Raw genomic sequence first — 20,941 nt, 5'->3', positions numbered from 1 at the left:
TAAGAGCCCCATACAACTAAGAGTGCTTAATGCTTAAAGAACTTGACAAAATATTAATCACAACACTTCAAAGAGACAAGAGGCAGAATGAGGGTTGAAGATGGGCAAACCCCCTTCCCCCGGAAGGAAATAGATTTCTACTCAACCCAAGTACCTTAGGATTGAGCTCAGTTACAATCAACCCGAGAGTGAGTTTAAGTAGACTCACACTCATAGATCATGCAAGATTCCATGTGTACATGCATAAAAGTAAACATAAGTAGACTTCTCAAACATATGTACAAAGATAAAATTTAGCTGTTGCTTATGCTAGAGAAGAGATCTAGTGTTTTGGTTGCTTGTAGGATGAATAGAAGAGCTCAAAACTGAAGGGAAACAACAGAATTTTCAGATTTATAGGTATGCTGCCCTGAAAAACAGCAAGCTAGAGAGAGAGGGATATGGCTTCTTGAGGATGAAGGAATAGTAAGCGTAGAGAGATACGGTGATGGTAATGAAGGGGGTTTCTTGGGCTTATGGTAGAGGAAATTCAACAACTAGGAGATGGGGAAATGAGAGGGAAGGAGGCTTTATTTATAGAGAAGTTGCTTCAAGAGAAAAAGGGAAATGTTGAAGAGGATTGTGATAAGTGTTTAGTAAAAGATAAAATTGGCATGACAAGTGTCCATACATTTGTCTCTTCCTTTAAAAGCTTTTTGACAAGTATCCACACACTTGTCTCTTCCTTTGAAAGCTTTTTGACAAGTATCCACACACTTGTCTCTTCCTTTGAAAGCTTTTTGACAAGTGTCTCATCTTTTGGAAAGTTTGTGACGAGTGTCCAGCCACATGTCCTCCTTTTGAAACCTTCCTTCTAGAATCTTCTAGAAGCTTCCATCTTGGAACTGCTAAAAACACACATTAATATGGGTATCAATTGAAAGCTCTTTCTGAGTACAATACGGTTTTTGCTTCAAAACATGGATTTAACATCCCTATGAGGAGATAAAGCATTCAATGCATTCAGCCTACATCTGCATAATGAGCAATCTTCATGATCATGCCATCTTGTTGATTGTAACTGTCTTTTCAGGCGGATCTAGCCCACACTCCAAGACATCAACCCTTTCTATGTGCAAGTATGATCCCGATATGCATGAGTTACAAGTCACAGGCGCCCTATTGGGTTATCTAGGTGGGAATGTGCACTATCTATGTTCTAACCCACTGTGGGGGTCCACCTTAACCTTAGGAAAAGGATCCAAGTTCTTTCCTATTGAGGTGTGACACTTCATCGGAGACATTCATAAATGGAGTGACCTTTGAGAAGTATGTCCCAGAACTTGTCGATGTAGTCGGAAATTGCTTCATGCTCTTTTTGTGAGAGCCAATCCCATTCTTTCTTTACATCTGTTTCGAAGTCATGAGGAAGGAATTAAGCATAGTAATGCGCCTTGAACTGTTTTTAGTCTATAGGTTTGTGCCCTTCCAGAATTGTCGTAAGCACCAATTGTTAGCTGTAACCTTAAGATACACGCTGACATGGCGCAATTTGGAATGTTCAGAGAAGTTGCCTTCTGCAAAGGCTACTGCAGGTGGACGAATGAAAGCAAGTGCTTTATTGAAAATCCTCCTTCCGTTGTAGTACTCAAATTTGACATCCTTATCTCCAATTTGAAAGTCTTCTTCTTGTGGTCACGAGAGTGCTGAAAATCTGCATGGACAGCCGATAAAGTGCTTGGTTGAGTGCGGCTATTCCCAAAGGGACGCATAGAAGCTTTGACGGCTTGCCCTTCACCTCCGAGTGCGCTTTGTAGCCTCTCCACGGTCTTCATGGAAGCCAGAGCATTGAAATGGTGTGTCCTAGAGAGAGAGAGAGAGAGAGAGAGAGAGAGAGAGAGAGAGAGAGAGAGAGAGAGAGAGAGAGAGAGAAGAAGAAGAAGAAGAAGGAGGAGGAAAAGAGGAGTATTTTTAACGTTGTAGGAAACTATCCCAAGAGAAGCCGATCCGCAGCATGTTTGCCTTTGTTGTTTCCACATGCTTCTGACTTTGCTTGCCTCTTGTCGTCGGGACGTATTTATATTGTGTTTGGCCGGCAACTTTCTTGGACGGCCAAAGTAAAAATGTTAAAATCGTGACTTTTTTGAATAAACTGGGGACGCCATCTTATTCATGTGTTGGTTTTGACGTGTTTTGCATTGCGTCCGGAAAATTTACCCGTGTTAAATTATTAACTGGTAACGATAAATTCATAAATTAGTTTTGTGTGCACAAAAATCATTTTTATTCATTTATGGTGGTAGGTAAAAATATTACAAGTGACATGTGATAAAAGGTGCTGGCTCCATAAGGAGAAGAGTTTAACTTTTGTAGATGTGATTAAGGGCCTTCAAGTGTTGCATGGAGTTATGATCATTCCGGGCATGCCAAATAAAGATCTAGGTTCTTGTGGCTTAATTCTGACTGGTAGATAAAGTTATAAGCACTTCTTCAGGCAAAGATGCTTCAACTATTTGGAAGTGACTGACTTATAACAGGACTTGTTTAGCACCATCGGATGGTGCACCACCCTCACTGAACACAACACCAAGACTACTGCCCTTTGGAGTTATATATCGTCATAGTAAGTCATAGACTTGGACACTCCTTGAGTAATCCTACTTAGCTTGTACATATGGACTGGTTTTATGGTTGGCTGCTGAGTGTGTGATATTGTTGGTGTTGTTGATCACTTTGATGTCATTTAAGCTCCTGCTGTTTAATGTGGTGTCCAGCATTCTATCTGTTCTAATAACAGTGTTGTTTTCATATGAAACAGTGAGCGACAAGTACCTTCAGCAAATTTTGATTTGCATGCAGTGCATTGCAAGCGCAATTTGGAACGCTGCAACTTATGTGGCGAGATGGTGGCTAAAAGCCGTGCCGAAGAACATTACGACGATGTTCATGCACCTGTAAGTGTCGACCCTTGAGATTGTGTATGACTTGTGAAATTTCTCTGATCAAACATTAGGCATTCCTAGAATCATAAGAAAATTAACATCATAGGGACTGGTGGGGCTTGATGTGTTGCTAGGGAAAGGTGAGTCTAGGCTTTCTCTGGATTCATCTATGTATTTTGTAATCTATAGAACCCCATTATGTAAAGAGGAGAGCATAGCTGTTGCATTGTTCTTCTTTTTAACTCATGCGTGGGTCTACTGTAGTGTTGAAATCTGTTATTTTATCATGTTATTATTTTTTCCTTGTTCCTGTGTGCTGTGTGTGAAGGGGGAAGGGAGGGAGGTCCTCTAAAATAGAGGTGCATTTGGGATCTGGCAGGGTTATCTACTTTAAGATTTCTGTTTTTGGTTTAATACTCGGTTTTGTTTCTGTTTTCTTTCTTCTAGATCAATAGCAGTTCAGTTGGTTGTGATGGATAATCAGTGTTTCCCTTTGTGTGTACACCAAAGTTTGGATCAATACTATGCATGATGGAGCTGATGATTATATTGTCTCGTGGGTGACTACCATGGGTCATTATCTTGCACTTTCCTTAGGGTGAATTTGAGCTTATCCTGGATTCATCTAGGTATATCTGCTAGGAGAATGGAACCCAGCTCTTACATAAGTTATATTGGAGGATAGGCCTCGGGCGGTGGTTTGTTGTAATTTTTGGAAAGGCTTGCGCTTGGAAGTTGTGATTAGCTAAAAGAGATTATGTTCTACACCCAATCTTGGGACGGGTGATGTTAGTGGGGATGTTGTAGTATATAGTTGGGTGTTGGTGGCTATACGGTCCTGTGGATGATTTTCATGAATCTATAACTTGAACTTTCTTGCAAAGGTGGATTTGGGCTTTCTTTGTGGTCATCTAGGTATAAGCCAAAGCACACAGTCGGGTGTGGGGATGTTTTGTGCATGTATTGTGTGTCTGTTAATGCTATATAGGTTATGTACGTATGATCTTTTGCAAGGGCAACATGCATGAGTTGTTAAGAGGGGATTGAAGATGGCAGCATGAGTACTTGACATAACCGTGACTGTTTTTCTAGGATTTGTGTGTAACTACTGTCTGAAACAAAAATGGATAAAAGGTGGCCGAAAATTAGGAAAGTTGCAGCAAGAAAGGAACATTTTTTTATGGTATCAATTAGTCTTTTTTATGCGTTGTCTTGTTTAGTTTTATCGCTGGATATCTCATGCCCTTGTGTGGGCATATGTGTATGCGGGTTGGGAATGTGAATTATTGTCATTGTTCTTTGTCCTTTTGTTTTTCTTGTTTTTTGGCTTGACTTCTTTTCTTTATCAAGTCGGTTGCAATTTGTTCTTAAGCCTAGCATACATGGAGGGAGGAGTATTGTAGCGGGACGGGCACCACATGCCAATTGAAAGAACAGACTGAGACAGACATGTAGCACTTAAACAACTGAACATAAAGAAAGAGCATCCACACGAGACACGGAGTGGCGGAGTTTCACTCTTAGACTGTAATGGCCCCAAATGATGGTGCCCTTTTGGTATTTCTTTATATTGCTTCAACAAGGTACAACTTCTGTGGCTCTGCTCTGCATCTCCCACGGAAAGAATGCCAGAAAGGGAATCCGCAACACATATTTAAAGGCCCTTGGCATGTACAAAGCAATTACATGAAAAGCAACAATTCTAAAATCTGGAGGTCCAAAACCATGCCCCCAAAGGGCTGTCTGCACGTTGCTGCCATGTCATCACTTAGCGTAAAATGTGGGAATTTTTGTACTACTTGCCACATCATCATTTTTACGCAATTGTGTTGTCTGGCTTTATATCAAGTTGGACGAGAGTTTTATAAGTTGGTTGGGAGTCGGGACTTCTCCTTCTCCTGCTTTTGCTAGGGTTTAGGCCCCTCGGTCGGGATCTGCAGGTTGGCTAAGGTTAGGATCATGGAGGCCTAACCCTCTGGGTCTTTAGTGGTTGACATGACAGCAGTTTGTGACATCCCCCTGAATGAAGAGTAATTGTTTGCGATTATATCTACAAAACAACTCAAGTTGGATAAAAACGATCATTCAATTTTCTCATTCCATATTGGAGCTCTTTATATTCTGGGAAAGCTAAATTAGCCATCACACTCCATCCTGCGCTGATCTGTAAGGGGTGTCTTCATGCACTAAAATTACATACCTAGGCAATCTCACCCAATTAGGAATATTCAGTGGTTGACACATCACAATGCAATACAGATGCATGTTATAGGACATAAAAACAAACACCAAACAAACGGTCTTAGGCATGAATGTATTCAACGCCATGTAACAGGGAATGGGCAGAGCGCGGCCCAAACGTCGGAGGAATCCTGTTCCTGAAATGGAGCCGGGAACAGAACATTGTTCCGGAACAGGGTGTAGCCGGAACGGTGTTTCGGAAATGGTCGGAACGGGGCTGAACGGCGAAACACGGGGTGGAATGGGCAAAAGTGGCCATTTGGGGGCAGATTTGGGGTTGTTTGGGGACATATTTAGGGTAGTTTGGGGGCAGATTTGGGGTTGTTTAGGAGTTGATTTGGGACTAAGCTAAATGGAGGTAATTTAAGCCTTACTTTAGTCGACCGTACTGGCCCCGTTGCCGCTCTGACCCCCCCCTGTTCCCGTCTCGTTTCGGGCCTTCCCGTTCCCGTAACTATGAAATTTCAACGACTACCTCCTCACTCCCCTTGCAAATAATCTAAAAAGGTCTGGGCCATGAGCTTAGAGGATTGATACAACCAAACGCTCCCAAGATAGCAGCCTCTTGGAGGCTCCAAATACAACTAAAGGCTCCCCAGACCACCGGCCTGTGTTGTTCATAGGTTTCGAGCTTACAACTAACGCTCTGTAGACCACCGGTTTGGGTGGTGTAGAGGTTCTACATCAAACATGTACACTTCTCTTAGGAAAGCTCAAGCCGAAGATATTCAAACATTATAAAAAGCAACAAAAAAAACCTAGGATTCTCAAATCGGCACCAAAAGAAGGTAAAACATATTATTTTCTATTTCAAACAATTTTCCAAACAGTATAGTCAAACAAGGTTCAAAGAGTATTTCAATACAAATCAAACTTAAAATCATTTGGTAGTTGGTTTTTGGTAGTTGAACTTTAAGGACGATAAGCTGGCTTGTTGTTCTGTTGCAAAGTGTTGGTACGGTTACGAATTTGGATGGTCGCATCGTTCTCGTGCCAAGGCATGCCCAAAAGAGCATCACAATTGTCCAACTTCGTGATATGAAAATCTTCTTTGCCTTGGTACCCTTGGATGGTGATCGGAAGAGCATCAATGAGAGGTACAACTTTTTGAGTTTGCCCCATGGGTAACTCAGCTCAAGTTCTCTAGCGAGTCGATCGTACTTAAAATCCATCCGTTTAAAAATTTTGGGATGGATGAAACTTTCGCTGGCTCTTGGATCGAAGAAGATAAGTGCCTTGAAGCCATTTATCTTTCCATAGGCTTTGCATAATTCGTTGGAACCTTCAAAAGCGATGCTGTATATGTCAGGGACAAGTCCCACTGAAGTTTTGGTTCTCTTTGAAGGTGGTTGTGGTGGCGGAATATCCCCTTTTTAGTAGGACAATTGTTGTAAGTGTGTCCCATCTAGAAACATTCAAACCATTGGCCTTCTTGTAGTGGGGTGTCTCGTTGGTGTTGAGTCAAATGAGGTCTTGCCGATTGAGTCGAGTTGTTACGAGAATCCTGAGAATTTGTTTTTTGTGGTTGAGGATTCTGAGTGCTGGTTGGTTGTGCTTCCTAACAAATTCCATTTTTTCTTTCATAAGTTTTAACCAACCGCAGCATGGTCCATCAGTTCTTGCATAGTAGATACTTGTTTAGATAGACAATATTCTTGTAATGGTGATGGCAACCCGATAGTATAGCGCTCGCATTCGTCTTTCAAGGTAATCAGCTCGAAGATAGACATCGAAAGGTAAACATTGGTTGTAGTCTTCCGTTGTTACTGTTTCAAGTTACCGCATTTTGCCAAAAGCTGTACTTAAAATAGGCATGCCTTGTAGCTTCGGGCAAAAATATTCTTAAAAGCTTGTCAAGCACGTGGCTGGTTAGCTATGGAGCTCCAACACTGCATAGCATTATCTTTGAGAAACCCCGTGGCTCGAGAGATGTTTGATTCTTGTGTGTAGTTTTCCAAGGCATAGATGTTGTCAAATTGTTATAGGACTTGCAAGGCTTTCTTTCTATCTCTCACTGAGAAAAGGTGAAAAATTTCAAAGTAGTCCCACCATCCTTGAAATCCTTTACTTGATTTGGTGCGACTCCAAGATATGGATAATATTAGGAGAAACCATGAGGACTCTATCCGGGTGGAGGTGGAGGAGGCGGTTGCACTGGGTATACGTCAGGAGATTGAGCCATATTCCCGAAAACTCCCTCGATCGGAATCGAAAAGTGAGTAGGTTACTGATTAGAAGACGTCGTGCTTTCTTGTGCCAGAGGAGGAGGAACAACTTGAGACAACAAAGGCGGCAACATGAAATTCAAATACTGTTGAAGAAGGAATTGTTGATATTCTGTGAGGATGCTTCGAGAGAATGCCGCCAAGCTTGCCGAGAAGAAATTGTTGATATTCTGTGGAATCCAGAAACGCCATCTTGTCTTGTCTGTTGTTGAGAGGACCGGTATGCTTTCAGAAAAGCACACGACTGAAGCTCTGATACCACTGTAATGGGATGGGACGTCTAGCAATTCAACAACTAAATAGAAAGAAAGAGAGAATCCACACGAGACACGGAGTGGCGGAGTTCCACTCCCACATTGCAATGGCCCCAAATGATGGCACCTCTTCTCATATTTCTTTATATTGCTTCAACAAGGTACAACTTATGTGGCTTTGCTGTGCATCTTCCACGGGAAGAATGAGGGAGCCCAAAGCACAAGCACATATTCAAAGGCCCTTGGCTTAATCAAAAGCAGTTACATGAAAAGCAGCAATTCTAAAAGTTGTAGGTCCAAAATCATGTGCCCAAAGGGCTCTTCGTATGTTGCTGCCATGTCATCACTTCTCAGCACAAAGCGCGGAAATTTTCGTACAGCTTGCCTCGTCATCAGTTTTACGCAATTGTGTGTGTGACTGTGTTGGGCCCTGGCCAGAGTTCTATAAGTTGGTCATCCTTCTTCGTCTTCTGCTTCTATTGGGGTTTAGGCCCCTCGGTCGGGATCTTCTGGTTGGCCAGGGAGTCCTAACCCTCTGGGTCATTAGTGGTTGACACTTCAGCAATTTGTGACAAGTGTACCTCTTAGCTTTAGTCTTCTTTGCTCATGCCTCCTTGGTGATGGGACATGGACAACTGAGATTTGTTTCTTTACTTTTCCCTTGCATGGTTTGATTTCTTTATCTTGTGTCTTTTAAGTTCTGGAGTTGAGCTGTTTGTTTTTTTTGCCATTTTGGTTGTAGTTTTGTGTAGTCCTTTTGCTTCCTTGAGTTGGTTGCTTTTTTTTTCGATCCTTGTTATTTTGGTTTTGTTTTTGAGGTTGGGAATTTGGCCCTTCCTGTAGTTTGCTGGCAACTACATCCTCTCCTATTAAGATGTCCTTGCTTCACCAACTTGGTTGAGCTTCTCTACTGGCAGTTGTCGTAGGACCCATCTTGAGCAAGTGGTTATTTGACTTCCAGTGGGACTGTTTGGAGTTTGAGGGTATTGAGTTCTTTCTAGTCCAGATGCTATTGTGGCTGGTTGCCTTACCTTCAACCATGTGGTGGGTTTTTAAAGTTTCATCTTGAGTTATCTCTTGGTAAATGATGGTGGCAGAAAAGTGGACATTCTATGCCCCTACTTTTGACCAGTGGTGCCTGTATTCCGTTGGTTCATGTGTCTGCCCCCTCCCACTCCGCCCCCCCCCTTTGCTCAGTTTGTGTTTGCCCTTGTGCTTCCTGGTGATTGAGGGTTTTTTTTCACCATTGGTTGTATCTTGTGGTTTGGCTATATGCTGTACTTTGATTGGCACAGAGTACGTTTCTATTATCTAGTTCAAGCCCTCCTTTTTTCTGTGCGTGTGTGCACGTCACAAGCCGATGACGTGGCATGACCACTCGTGCAGGACCAAAGGGCAGACTATACAGATTTCCGCGAACTACGCTGACAGTTGATGATGTGGCAGACTATGGATTTTTGCAAATTGCGCTGGCTATTTTTTTGGCAATTTTTGGGACCAGATGCTTTTTGGAACTAGTTGCGTTTGGAACAGTTTGCTTTTGAGTTTATTGCTTTTGGGGCATCCCTTGTAAGAATAAATAGACCCTTAGGGGCCTCACTCGACAAAGCATCTGGACGCGGAGTCTGAGAGCAGAGGTCCCCTCGGGTGTTGTAAAAATAAATACCGAAAGGGGCGCCAGATTTTTGGGCCAATACCTTTGGGCACGGAACTACGTCGAGCCATGTCGACTCAAATTTTAAAGTTGTGCAGTATTTAAGTGATTCTATCGTGTGTCGTGCTAGTAGACAGGGCACTTTGGAAATTGTTAGGCCAAACCAACCAGCACCTCATTGCCATCTCACCCAAAGCACAATAATGCATCGAGATCTACAACCACTGTCCCAACAGAAAGAGGAGCATTTGTAATAGAAACAATCCGGAGCAAGCCGAGCCACCCCTAGACACCCATTAGGAAGCCGCATAGTTTGAGGCAAAGGGCTACATCAAGGAGGAGAGGGGGTCCTCCCAACCATCAGATACCCAAGCACACATGCAACCCAACCGCCCATTGGATAAACAAGAACGAAGCAAAACAAGAAAAAACAGCCACACACATTGGCAAACACAATCAACAGAAAGAAAGAACTGAGACAGGGGACAAACAAAATGGATTAGTAAAAGTAGAAACGGTCTGTGCAGATAGAGAGAGAATAGGGAGTTGAAGAGGCGCATGACTCCACGTGTGTGCTGTATAAATCTACCCAAGACCTCCTACAGTCCCATGTGAAACAATACCAAGACATCATGCAATGTGAATTCCCCGATAACGAGTGGTGCACACCACGAGGGGAGCCAAATGATGTACCACCATCCATACCAAGAAGCACAGCCCATAGTGAATATCTTGAAGATGAAAAACCAACCAGATCAGGTTTGGAGTACAGGTTTTACACGATGACTCCTCTAGTCGAGAGAGGCTGTCTTCGATACCATACAGGAGCAGACAATGGTTGAGGCCATTTACTTTATGGATATCAGACAGTTTGTAGATTTTTTTGAGAGCCAGTTTAGAGAGGCCTTAGGGAAGCTGGTTTGGTCAAAGAGATGTGCATCTTGGTACCTTGTCTTGGCCTTTGAGGTGGGCAGCGAGTCGGCCCCCCCTGTCTCTCTTACAGTTTGGTTGTGTTGTAACAAACGGGAGCGTGCACGAATTATCAACAAGCTGAAATTAAATAAACTTTCAACCAAAAGAGAAGAGGAGAAGATCGACACAATATTGGGGACCAAAAGATGGGTTTGTCCCCCCTCCCCCCTAAAAGAATCTTTATTAGGGAGAATCTTTTTACCAACAGAGCTGGAGTGACCCTCCGTTCTAAATCTCGGACTCGATGGTCATTTCCTTCTTGTGTGAGAAACTCCGAGAGACGAGCTTTCAATTCCGTCTGCACATTGGGTATGAAACTCCGCAGACTGTTCTTGATTCCGTTTCCGGAATTCCTGAGCGTAGGCCTTCTTGCTCCTTCTCCGTGACGAAGTACCTGTAAAGCACAAACAGGAAGCAACAACTTGCAGAGCATATTCACAATCAATACCTGTCGCTCCAAGTGCGGTAAAACGACTATCGCACGTTGGCTTCACACGATCAGTTCCAGATTCCCGGCGGAGGTGCTCCTTTCTACTAGCCCTGGTAGCACCGGGGGACAGTGAGAGAGAGAGTTTATAGGCATTTGGGACCGGCAGGAATAGCCGGTGCGGTGCTGGCAGCAATAGCTGCAGAGGGGGCGCTAGAGGAGAGGGAAGACTGGTGCAAAATTTGGCCTCACAAGAGAGGGAGATCGTACGTAAATTTTCAGCCCCATAGTTAGCGCTTGTCTTTTATTTTAGAAGCCTTGCTTTATTTCAATAATCGGCTGCCCACTTATCAAGTGGGCGGTCAATCATCTTTCAAAAACGTGTGAACATGTTTAAGAACTCAATAAAACTTAGTGAGCTGAAAACGAATGCTACACAACACTTCCTAGGCGTCCCCGAATGCAATTTTAGGTAGAGATGCAATGCAAACACAGATTTCTTGCAGGAAAGCATCTGCATTTCCCGAAAATCACTTAAAAATATTCCGCTTTTTAGAAAAAATAAACTTCTTAGGACCCATCTTTATTCTTGTGCCTGCGTCTTTGGCATATTCCTTTTTTTGAGTTCGGATTTCCTGCCAGACCAATGGAATATTCCCTTTTCGATGATATCGTCACCCATCGTGCGACGCATCAAGAATATCCACTTCCAGTCTCTCCCACCGAACTAACGATACAACTCCTTGGCAATGCTTAATGTCACCCATCATATGGCACATTAGAGTTATTTGTTCTTGATGGCATTTATTAATTCCAGTAGATCCACAATTCCTAACCTTCACAATTCAAGTGTACACATTTAAATATCCTAATTTTAATAAATAGAAATTACTCATAAAAATAAGAAAATAGTCCATTTAGCAACATTCCTTGCTTCTAAAAACGTAGAATAATTCTTGAATTTACAAAATACTTTTGAGTAAGCTTTCCAGACTTTAGTGGCCGCTCTTGATGATGAATGATCTGCTCCGGTTGGAGTATTTCTTCCGTTTCCTCAGTCTCAGAAGGTTTCTTAGCAATAGTTCGACTTGGAGGCGGTCCCACATATGGCCGGAGTAAACTAACATGGAAAGCATTATGTATCCTCCAATTAGGCGGTAGCTCTAATCGGAATGTCACATCGTTCACTTGGTCAATTATCTTAAACAGCCCATAATAATGAATGAAAAGTTTTATGAAACTGGCCCATAGGGCGGTAGACTTCAGCTTTCACCTGATTCTTCGCACCGTTAAACCTTACGACATAGAGGAACTTCACGAATAAACACAGAGGAACTTCACGAATAAACCTTTGAGTGGAATTTAACACTTCAAACAAAAACACGGCCTGGGAGCTAGAGTGCTTCCAAGTAGACAATGACACCTTGTAGGCCCCAAAGACCGGTGCCCCTTTCGGTATTTCTTTATTCTTATTAAACTTGGGAGAAAACTTGCAAGTTCCTATGAGCTATCCCGCTTTTACCGGGCTGAAAATGGCCTACTCTAGCCCGATTTTGGCAGCATAACCTTAGTAGGAGTCTTAACATACAAAATCCTCGTGCAAAAGGTGACTTTCCCGACGCATTCGAGCACTTTTCCAAACCTGGAACCTGGCGAGAATCTGCACCATGCTGAATTCTTTGTTTTTTGCCCCGAGAATGCACCAGAACATCTGTTTAGTGATCCTCTAGCTTCCTGGAAGCTCTTGGGGGTATTATGGATCAATCAGGGTCAAAACCCTAAACCTGCAAAAATACACACAGCAGGCTGTAGTTCACTGTTTCGGGCTTCATTTCGCATGCCGATCACATCCGTGGCAAGCCCTCGAGCTCCTTCACCTGTAGATCTGCTTGCCCTCTGAATTGGACGAGATTGCTCGCGTGAAATCTCTTCGAGTTCACCTATACCTACAGGGGATTAGCAAGCTAATCCAGAACGTGTGCAAGAGGCTCTTGCCTCGGCAAACGCGCATGGACCCACAAAACTATACATGCAGATGAAAAGCCCTAGAGCGGGGCATCACGCTGCTGTATTCAAAGGGGGAGAGAGATGCACGAGAGTGGAATCATCGTGCTACATAAGACAAGGGAGAAGGCAACCTTTCCATTGAAGCTGTGATCACGTGCACCCACTACTACTCACGCACACTGGAGCTCACTTAATAAGCATTGCGCCGATGCAATCCCCTAAAGCATCGTAGTGAACCTCGAATGCTTTCCTAAAGTCTGAGACTATCAAAATAGGAGCATGACTTAATAAATACTTGAGCCTATCAAATGCTCCTCGTTGTCTTGATCCCCATCAAAAGGGAATCTTCTTCCTTGTTAGGTTATGAAGTGGTCCTGCTACATGAGCAGTCTTATTCCTCAGGGGTTATGCGTATCTGATGATACCCTCTCTTTAAGTCAGTGTGACTAAAGATGCTTGCATCCTGTAACTTATCTTGAATATCATCAATCCAAGGAATCGGAAAGCAATTCTTAATAGTGATCTTGTTTAAAGACCGACAGTCTATGCACATTCGAAACATGCCATCTTTCTTTTGCACGAGTAAACTGGAGAGCAGTAAGGCAAAGTATTTGGTTGAACTAGACCTTTTTCCAGAAGCTCGTTGACTTGCTTCAAAATTTCCTCGTGCTGAGCAAGACTTACCCTGTAAGGGGGTTAGTTTGGGGGAGAGCTACCAAGTAGGAGATCAATGCAATGTTATTAGGAAGAGTGTCCGTGAAACAATCCTTGTACTTTTCAATAAATTGAAAACTTTCAATTTCCAAACTAGAGAGTGAACCCTCGTTAGTCTTATCCTTTTCCCGTGGAAAATCAAGTAAGCAGAAACACACTTCTTTATTTCCTTTTTAATGGAGATATGGCTTACAATAGGGAATAACCAATGCCCTACATTAACAAAAATTTAATGTTCTTGCCCTCATGCTCAAAAGCTAGGGTCTTTTTCACATAATCTGGGATCTGTTGCATGTGGTAGTGCCATGGCATACCCAAGATGATATCACATCCCTCGATGGGTGCCATCAGAAATGATTCGTGGTCCTTGTACTTGTCAATCCAAAGATTGAGCTGTCCTTGCACGGGAGTTGCATTGGTAGTGAACCCCTCGAATGCCAATCCGGAAGTGATTTGAGTTCCAAGCTGAGCCGGTGTGATGCCCAAGAGTTCCACAGTTTCCAATGAGATAAAGTTGTCCATTGATCCAAGATCATAGAGGATTAATACCCAATGGTTATTCACGGATCCCCAACCTTTTAGGGGCTAACGCTTCCCTTTTTCTATTTCCGTATTCCCTTGCACATCAAGAGTAGAATTCGAGCTCGATGGAGCGGGTTCCTTCTTCAAAGAAGCTTGTTCTTATCGTTGCTGCCAAACAGGGCAATTGGTCTTCATGTGTCCTTTCTCACCACAATTGAAACACCTTTCTTGCTCTTTGAAGGTTTGTACTTGGTTTGGCGTGAGGTACTTGAGTTGTTTTCCGGTACCCTTTGGCTTCTTAGGTTGATTCGGGTCCTCAGGGGACGCTTTTTACCTTGGTCTCCATGGTCATCATAAACTGCTCTTTGCCTTGCACGGTACGTGCTATGTTCCATTCGTTTGGGGGAAGCAGTGGAAAGTAGATCCTCGGCAATGATTGCTGGCTCCATTATCCGTTGAAGAGTATCGTTGGGATACACGTTCATGCTCTTTCGAAGTGGTGGTTGAAGGCTTGCTTCAAATTTTTGCATCTTTTTCTTGTCAAAGATCTTCATGAAAGGTGTAACTTTCAGAAGATCCGACCAATACTTGTCAACATATGCTGTGACTTTTTCATGTTTCTTCTAGGCGAGCCAGTCCCATTCCTTTCGAATGTCCCTTCTCGAAGTCGAGCAGAAGAAATTGTTCATAAAATTCAGATTTGAATTGAGTCCACGTTCTGGCTTGTGGACCTTCCAAAATCTTGGCTAACCACCAGTTGCTTGTCGTCTCCTTAAGATACATCCCAACATTACACAACTTGGATTTTTCGTTCAAGTTCCCGTTGGCAAAAGCAACTTCAAATTTTTTGATAAAAGACGGTGCCTTGGAGATGTCACTCCGTCCTATGTAACTGTCAAGCTTGACATCCTTGTCACCGGTTTGAAAACCCGCATCTTGCGGTGACGCTAACTGTTATCCCTGGCTTCTCTCTAGTATTACGTAGGGAAGTAGTAGGAGCTTTTTTCTTTGAAGATGGCTTAGATACTATATGAGAAGCAGATGTAGTAGTATAATCAAGAGAGTATGAGGGGGAAGAGATAGAGACATCCTTGCTTTCATTCAAGAGAGAGAGTTCTTTTTCCTGGCCCTTACTCTTGGAGGGCCGTTTGTTTCCGATCTGGAGATCCCTCGTGCGTTTCGGCACCTCTTTCCGAGTTTTCCTTTTGCGGGTTGTTACCATCGGCAGGATTTTCCCGACGCCCATCGACATTGTTCCTTGTGGCTTCTTGATTCCTTTCAAAACCTTTTGGACAGTTGGTAGCATGAGGAACTGTTGCAGTTTTGTGAGTTGAACTCATACTTGCTAAAGTTAGAGGTTCTTTTGTGGCTCGTCATGGTTCTTCTCGTTCCTTCTCGGAAAGCTGAAATTAAATAAACTTTCAACCAAAAGAGACTAGGGAGAAGTTTGGCACAGTATTGGGGACCAAAAGATGGGCTGGTCCCTCCCCCCCCATAAGAGAATCTTTATTAGGGAGAATCTTTTAACAAGTACAAGAACTGGAGTGATCCCTCCGTTCTAAATCTCAGGTTCGATGGTCAATTCCTTCTCGCGCGAGAAATTCAGAGAGACGAGCTCCAATTCCGTTTGCAGACGGAGTATAGAACTCTGTAGACCGTTTCCGATTTTGTTTCCGGAATCCTTGAGCGTAGGCCGAGGCCTCCTTGCTCCTCCTTCGTGATGGAGTATCTGCAAAAGCACAAACACGAAACAACTCCTTGTAGAGCGTATTCACAATCGGTACTCGTCGCTCCAAGTGCGGAAAAACGACCTTTGCATGTTGGCTTTGCGCGATCACTTCCAGATTTCCGGTGGAGGTGCTCCTTACTGCTAGCGTTGGTAGAACTGGAGAGAGAGAGAGAGAGAGAGAGAGAGAGAGAGAGAGAGAGAGAGAGAGAGAGAGAGAGAGAGAGAGAGAGAGAGAGAGAGAGAGAGAGCTGGCTGATTTTACAGGCACTTGGGACCAACAGGAATAGCCGGTGCGGTGCCGATAGCAATAGCTGTAGAGGGGGCGCTAGAGGAGAGGGAAGGATGGCGGCAAATTTGGCTACTGGTCTTTTATTTCAAGAGCCTTGCTTTATTTTAACAATTAGCTGCCCACTTATCAAGTGGGCGGCCGATCATCTTTTAAAAATGTGTGAACTTGTTTAAAAACTCTATAAAACTCGGTGAGCTAAAACGGATGCTACACAACACTTCCCAGGTGTCCCGGGATGCATATCTCAGGCACAGATGCAATGCAAACACAGATTCCTCACGGGAAAGCACGTTAAAATATTCAGCTTTTTAGAAAAAATAACTCCTCAGAACCCATCTTTATTCTTGTGTCTATGTCTCTACGTGTGTTCCTTTTTTCCAATTCGGATTTCTTGCCAGACCAATAGAATATTCCCTTTCCGATGCTCCATGTGACGCATCAAGAATATCCACTTTCCCATTGAACTAATGGTACAACTCCTTCGCGATGCTCAATGTCACCCATCATATGACACATCAGAGTTGTCCGTTCTTGATGGCTTTTATTAATTCCAGTAGATCTACAGTTCCTAACCTTAACAATTGAAGTGTACAAATTTAAATATCCTAATTTCAATAAATAGAAATTACTCACAAAAGTACATCATCAAGAAATGTTAGAATGGATGCGGATGATTTTAGAGGCACGGCCTAGGGGTTTCACAGTCCTTTGGCTTTTCTGAGCTGCTACAGGAGGTTTATACAGCGGATGCTTTACATGGGTCAGATAAGCAGCCCTGTACTCGGTGGTTTTCGTTGCATCGCCCAAGGTGGACAGAGCTTTGGGTAGATTTGTGTAGACTTGATCACTACCTAGATAGCTACACTTCACCACCTGGTTAAAGTATCTTTATCCCCAGATGTTTCGTGTACTTTGTTATGGGATTTTACCCCATGTTCCCGTTGTACATCCATTGGGGTTTTTCCCGTATTTCTTGTATTTGCAAAGGGTCACTTCCAATGAGAGAGAGAGAGAGAGAGAGAGAGAGAGAGAGAGAGAGAGAGAGAGAGAGAGATGAATTGTGTTGCAGATAAAGTGCTCATTGTGTGAAGTAGCAATTGAACGCGAGCTTCTTACATTGCATCAGAATGAAAAATGTTCACAACGAATGGTGGCGTGCAGTTTCTGTGACTTCCCCGTAGCTGCCATTGACTTGGATGCTCATGCTGTGCGTGTTTTAAATCGTAATATCTAAGACATTTTTTCAAGACAATGTGATCTTTGTAATTTGTACAATTCAAAGAATAGTGACATTTTTGTGATGTTCATCCCTTCATGCAGGACCAATGTGGAAATCGAACTGAGATGTGCGTACCATGCCACAAATATGTCAGATTGCGAGAAAGAATAGCACATGATTTACATTATCATAGTGGGAATGAGGATGACATTGGAACTTCTTCGAGGTTGGCTTGTTATATGAAACTTTTAGGTTTCTTGGTTGCAATCGCTGCTTTATCCTTTATGCTTTGTTTTATGGAGCATGACATTCGGGGGAGACAGATTTCGGATACACATGAGTATAAAATTGATAACTAATCAATAAATACCTGAACACATATTTCTACACACGTGCTCGCATGCTCTCACACGGACGCACACCCGTGTGTGCGTGCTCAGAATCACAAGTATAAACAGGTGTGTGTGCTCACACTTACAAGTATAAATACGAGTAACTAAACGTTAAGTCAATGGACATATGTTGCTATACACGTGCACGTGCACGCGCACACACACGTGTAAGCATGTGGCCACGTGTTCCTTCAACTGATGGCTTTTCTTGGTGTTAGGGTTTGCATGAGGATGAGGCCACGTGTGCCTTAAACTAGCTGTCTTGGTGTAAGGGTTTTCTTGATGTAACCAGTGACTATGTTGGCGGTTTTTTACCTTTGTTTGTATCTAGATGTAACTTGCAAAGTCTGCCTTTTGTATTAGTGTGCCCCTTTTTTTGGAGAGAGAGAGAGAGAGAGAGAGAGAGAGAGAGAGAGAGAGAGAGAGAGAGAGATTGGGATAGTGTGATCCTTTTCTAATGACTTGACATTATTGATGTTTTTCAGAACTCATCCTCCAGCTCAACCGCTCCGGGACCATGGTCACGGAATGGCCTCAAAGAGCAAGTTAATAGTTACTTTTGCCGTAACAGGAATTGCTATCATCATAGGGACTTTTGTGCTTCAAAGACGGAGCTCTAATTAGTGTCCACTATGAAATTTTGCAATCCTGTCGAGGGTAACAACTTTTAGCAGAGTCGTGTGGTTGCTTTACTATGCAACATTGTAAGCAAAAGGCGCAGGGTATGCATTTTTCCTAAGGGGCATTCTGGGGATTAAGACTAGTTTCCATTTCCAGGGAAACTACAGCTTCAACGTCCTTTGCAACTTGTATAAAGAGATCTGTACCACTTTACTCCTTTAATGTATAAGCATTTTAATTGGTTATGACAGCTTGAAGAAAGTTTTTAAATGGTCTTTCAGTTGTTCCTAATAAGGATAATGTCAACACTGGTGAGTTACAAGTACTGCATTTGGCTGTAAGTTTTTCTATGAATTGTTGCTAAATAATGTACATGTTCAGCTTTTATTGGGGGAGCCTTTTAAAGGTCCAAGATCAGCTTCTATAAGTGATAGTTCTCTCTCTCTCTCTCTCTCTCTCTCTCTCTCTCTCTCTCCCTCTCTTTGTGGAGGTTTGATTTGAGTATTTATGCCAAAATGAGAGTAGTGGGCAGAGTACGAGCCCTTGGAGGTATATTGCATCCAATTAGTATCACCATCGTGGCTGAAAATTTATGCACACTTCCACCTACTTTATTGGGCTTCTTGTGGATGAGGTATTTGTGCTATTGTACCACAAATGCAATACAAGCCTCTTGCGCAAATAGTTGTGTAGTCGTGAACCTTGAAATGAGCTAAATTGTGTGTAGGGAGGCTATTTGTGGACTAGGCTTTTGTTATGAGGAGATGACCATTAAGACCATAATGAGCTAGATAGTACATATTACAATGCATGCAAACATGTGGAGAAGAAGAAGAAGAAGAAGAAGAAGAAGAAGAAGAAGAGAATTTTAACGTCGTAGGACACTATCCCAAGAGACCTCAAAGATCTATCCGATGAGAGTTGAACTCAAGAACTATTATTCAAGAGGGAAATGGCATAACCAATCTACCACACTTGGGTGATAGAAAGGTTATACCGTTCTCTCTCCACTTTTTATTAACACTCACGTATCCACACACACCCGAGAAGAAGAGGAGAGAGCTGGTCATGATGGCATCGAAGAATATGCATCTTTTACACATGAGATTGTTAGAACAATGACATGACTATCTCCTTATGGTGGTTGAGCCTGAGGCCTTGTTCCCAACCAATGACCTACACCTAGGATCATTAGAGCAATGATAGGAGCATTACCTATGCTGGTTGAGGCCTTGTTCCAATTAGTGACCTCATACATAGATAATGGGGAATCTCCAAATAGATATGCATGTCTAGCATTGGCATCCTTCTTTGCTTACCAGGTGATGGGCATTTGTGGAGACTTCTTGAGCCGGCGGGACATAGAGAGGACTTGGATAGACCCCCTTTTCCCATGGCACATTAATAAAGAGGCACTTACTTTCACCTCTTTAAAGATGGATTCATCTATATGGATACCGAGCTATCACATGGATTAGGCATAGCTATTGGTCAAATCCGTACCTCTTCACATAAGGTGCGGATAAAGACAAGAACAATGGAGGTTATCAGGGCTCGCCAAAAACATTTTTTGTAAGCAAAAAGAAAAAGGGCACACTCAAAATTTCCTCGGTTTAGGTTAGTATTTGCCGGTATTAGAAATTTTCACCAATTTTCTCAAGGACAAGCTTGGAATCTAGCGAAGAATTTGCAATTTTAGATGGTCAAAAGAAGCTAAATCCCAGATTTTTGCAAGCCTCGGAGGGTATTAAGGGAAGCTTTTGGGTTATCGCATGCTGAAAATTATATTAACTATAGCTAAATATAGCAAAGGAGTTAGTAAACAAGTTATAACCCTTGTTTTGGGTTTTTTTTGCAAGATACACTTGTTGCATTTGAAACATTCACTCAAAACAATCTCCTTTCATGTATATGGTAAATGATCTCCAAATTAGCTTTTGACTTTTACAAAGTTGCAAATCTTGAAAAGAGCTAAATTTTGATAGCAACAACTTTGCAATGCGACCTTGTAAGAACAAGTTATGAATAGTTTGATGAGTACGCAAGAAAGACTTCTCCACACCACCTCACAAGAAGTTTTGGACAAATTCTCACAATAATTCCCACATTGTGAGTTACCTCAACATCATGAGCTTCTGTGAGGGAGACACCGCATACCTAGCTAGGTATGTGATGCCTCTCGAACAGAAGCTCATGATGTTATGCATTGTATGAAGAACACTGAAAAAGACTCTGTTTTCCTACATGAGAAAATTTCTGAATCTTCTTGTGCCTAATCCCTACCCTTAAAACAAAATCTGTACCATTCCTGTTTATGAAACATATTTTCGCAAATTTGTCAAGCTAAGCAAAAGCACCAAGTAACGCATACAAGGAAGCGTGATCCATGCTGCTACTACAGGTGCAAAGCAAGAACTTGCAGAGAGACGCAACCAAAAGCTGACAGAGAGCACATTGCAGGTAAGAGTGAAGCTTGCTCAAAGAATCAAAATGCAAGCGTAAACAATCTTAGGATTGAAAGGTGGCTGGAACAACATAATAGATATTCAAATAGCAACACTTGTCAATCCATACACTACTATCACATGATAGGCCAGTGGGGGAACCAATTTCTTGTTGGAAAAGGGACTTATTGTCTTAGAAGAACTTCTTGCTACTTGGTTGGCCTAAGTGTTCTTTAAAAAAAAAAAGAGGCATGAGGATGTTCCAATTGGCATAATGGCAATCATCCATCAAAAGAGGATTTGACAATGT

At 42.6% G+C, this 20,941-nt stretch overlaps 1 protein-coding gene across 1 annotated transcript in view; it reads left to right on the top strand.

Annotated features, from left to right (window-relative positions):
• LOC147440418 (uncharacterized) overlaps positions 1 to 18,432 on the top strand; it is a 34,147-nt gene extending 15,715 nt beyond the window's left edge. The window contains exons 2-5 of the mRNA XM_086530156.1: positions 2,798 to 2,933; positions 17,025 to 17,162; positions 17,276 to 17,400; positions 18,052 to 18,432. Of these exons, the coding sequence (XP_086386282.1) occupies positions 2,798 to 2,933; positions 17,025 to 17,162; positions 17,276 to 17,400; positions 18,052 to 18,190 (538 nt within the window). The 3' untranslated portion in view covers positions 18,191 to 18,432. The remainder of the gene's footprint in view (positions 1 to 2,797; positions 2,934 to 17,024; positions 17,163 to 17,275; positions 17,401 to 18,051) is intronic.
• Positions 18,433 to 20,941: the final 2,509 nt, after the last annotated feature.

The sequence above is a fragment of the Adiantum capillus-veneris genome, chromosome 15 (genome assembly GCF_014529385.1).
Source record: "Adiantum capillus-veneris isolate H3 chromosome 15, ASM1452938v2, whole genome shotgun sequence".
In the NCBI taxonomy this organism is placed as follows: Eukaryota; Viridiplantae; Streptophyta; class Polypodiopsida; order Polypodiales; family Pteridaceae; genus Adiantum; species Adiantum capillus-veneris.
The sequence above is the reverse complement of the archived record's forward strand: the minus strand, read 5'-3'. Positions and strand labels throughout refer to the sequence as shown.